The sequence below is a fragment of the Acomys russatus genome, chromosome X, assembly GCF_903995435.1.
Source record: "Acomys russatus chromosome X, mAcoRus1.1, whole genome shotgun sequence".
NCBI lineage: Eukaryota > Metazoa > Chordata > Mammalia > Rodentia > Muridae > Acomys > Acomys russatus.
Window position 1 is genome coordinate 54305275 of NC_067169.1, and position 1459 is coordinate 54306733.

At 45.4% G+C, this 1459-nt stretch overlaps 1 protein-coding gene across 1 annotated transcript; it reads left to right on the forward strand.

Annotated features, from left to right (window-relative positions):
* The first annotated feature begins 425 nt into the window (after positions 1–425).
* On the forward strand, positions 426–938 carry Zcchc13 (zinc finger CCHC-type containing 13). Its single transcript, XM_051142490.1, has one exon. The coding sequence runs from the start codon at positions 426–428 to the stop codon at positions 936–938; it is 513 nt and encodes a 170-aa protein (XP_050998447.1).
* The last annotated feature ends 521 nt before the right edge of the window (positions 939–1459 follow it).

The window sequence follows — 1459 nt, forward strand, 5'->3', positions numbered from 1 at the left end:
ACCAAGATGGAGTAGGTGGTGAGATGGTGAGATGATGTTGAGATGTCTGAGAAAACTAAAACTAAGCAAAATTAAACTAAGCAAAATTAAAATAAACATTTATTGCGAGGCAGAGTGCTCTGTGACATCGAGGCCAACCTGATCTACAAAGCGAGTCTAGGACAGCCAAGGGCTACACAGAGAAACCCTGTCTGAAAAACCAAAAATAAATATAAATAAATAAATAAATGAAAATGAACGTTAAAAGAAGCCAAAAAGCTCGTGACGTGAGACCACTGAGGCTGCTTGCAAAACTTTTCCAATGTCAACGTCACAGAAGCCTGTAAGGTAAAGCCATCATTTCCATCTAAGCCATCAAGGAGGGTACCTAGGGGCTCCGTGGCAGCGGTGTGTGGGCCGGCTCACTGGAACATCTCACCGTACCCATGAGCGGTAAGAGTTGCTTCAAGTGTGGACGATCTGGCCACTGGGTTCGGGAGTGTCCAAAAGGAGGAACTCGAGGGCGAATACCAAGAAATCGTGGCAGAGGTCCTCAAATCAGCTCCGCCAGTCCATCTGATATCTGTTTTCGCTGTGGTGAAACTGGTCATTACGCCAAGGACTGTGATCTTCACCAAGACGCCTGCTACAACTGCAGGAAAAGAGGCCATATCGCTAAGGACTGTACCCAGGCTAAACGTGACAGGGAGCAGTGCTGTTACATCTGCGGCCGACCTGGTCATCTGGCTCGTGACTGTGACCATCCGGAAGAACAGAGATGCTACAATTGCGGCGAATTTGGGCACATCCAGAAAGACTGCACCCAAATCAAGTGCTACAGATGTGGTGAGAACGGCCACATGGCGGTGAACTGCAACAAGGCAAGTGAAGTCAACTGCTACTGCTGTGGCGAGTCTGGACATCTAGCCCGGGAATGCCCCATTGAGGCTACTGCGTAGGACCCTCCTCTAGCTCCCCTCTCCTTTACTATTTAGTTTTGCTGTTTCTAAAATGTCCTTCCCGGAAGGGTGATAGATGGAAACAACTCATAAGCCACCATAATTACCATCTTAAAACAGGAGAAGACTTCCGGGGGAAAGCCATCAAAAGTTATAATCAATGTGCTGTTCAGTTGCCATGAGGAAATTCAGATAGGGCACAGTCATTTTGTATAAGAGGCAACTGGTGGGTTCTTTGAGTACGTTTTGTTATGACACACTTAATTAGAACTTGATAGACATCAGACCAAGTTTGGAACATCGCCTTTGAATGTTCTAACAAATAATACCTGTGTGTGTCAGATGAAGGCAAAGTCCCACGAAGCAAAAGAACACCAACTAAAAGGGTAAGAGAAACTGTACTTACTTGGAGGTGGAGGTGGGGGGCAAAAACATCTTGAGGAAGTCAACATTGCCTCAGAGAACTCTAGAGCAAATAAAACTGTTCCACAAAATACCTATGACTTTATATTTAATTTTAT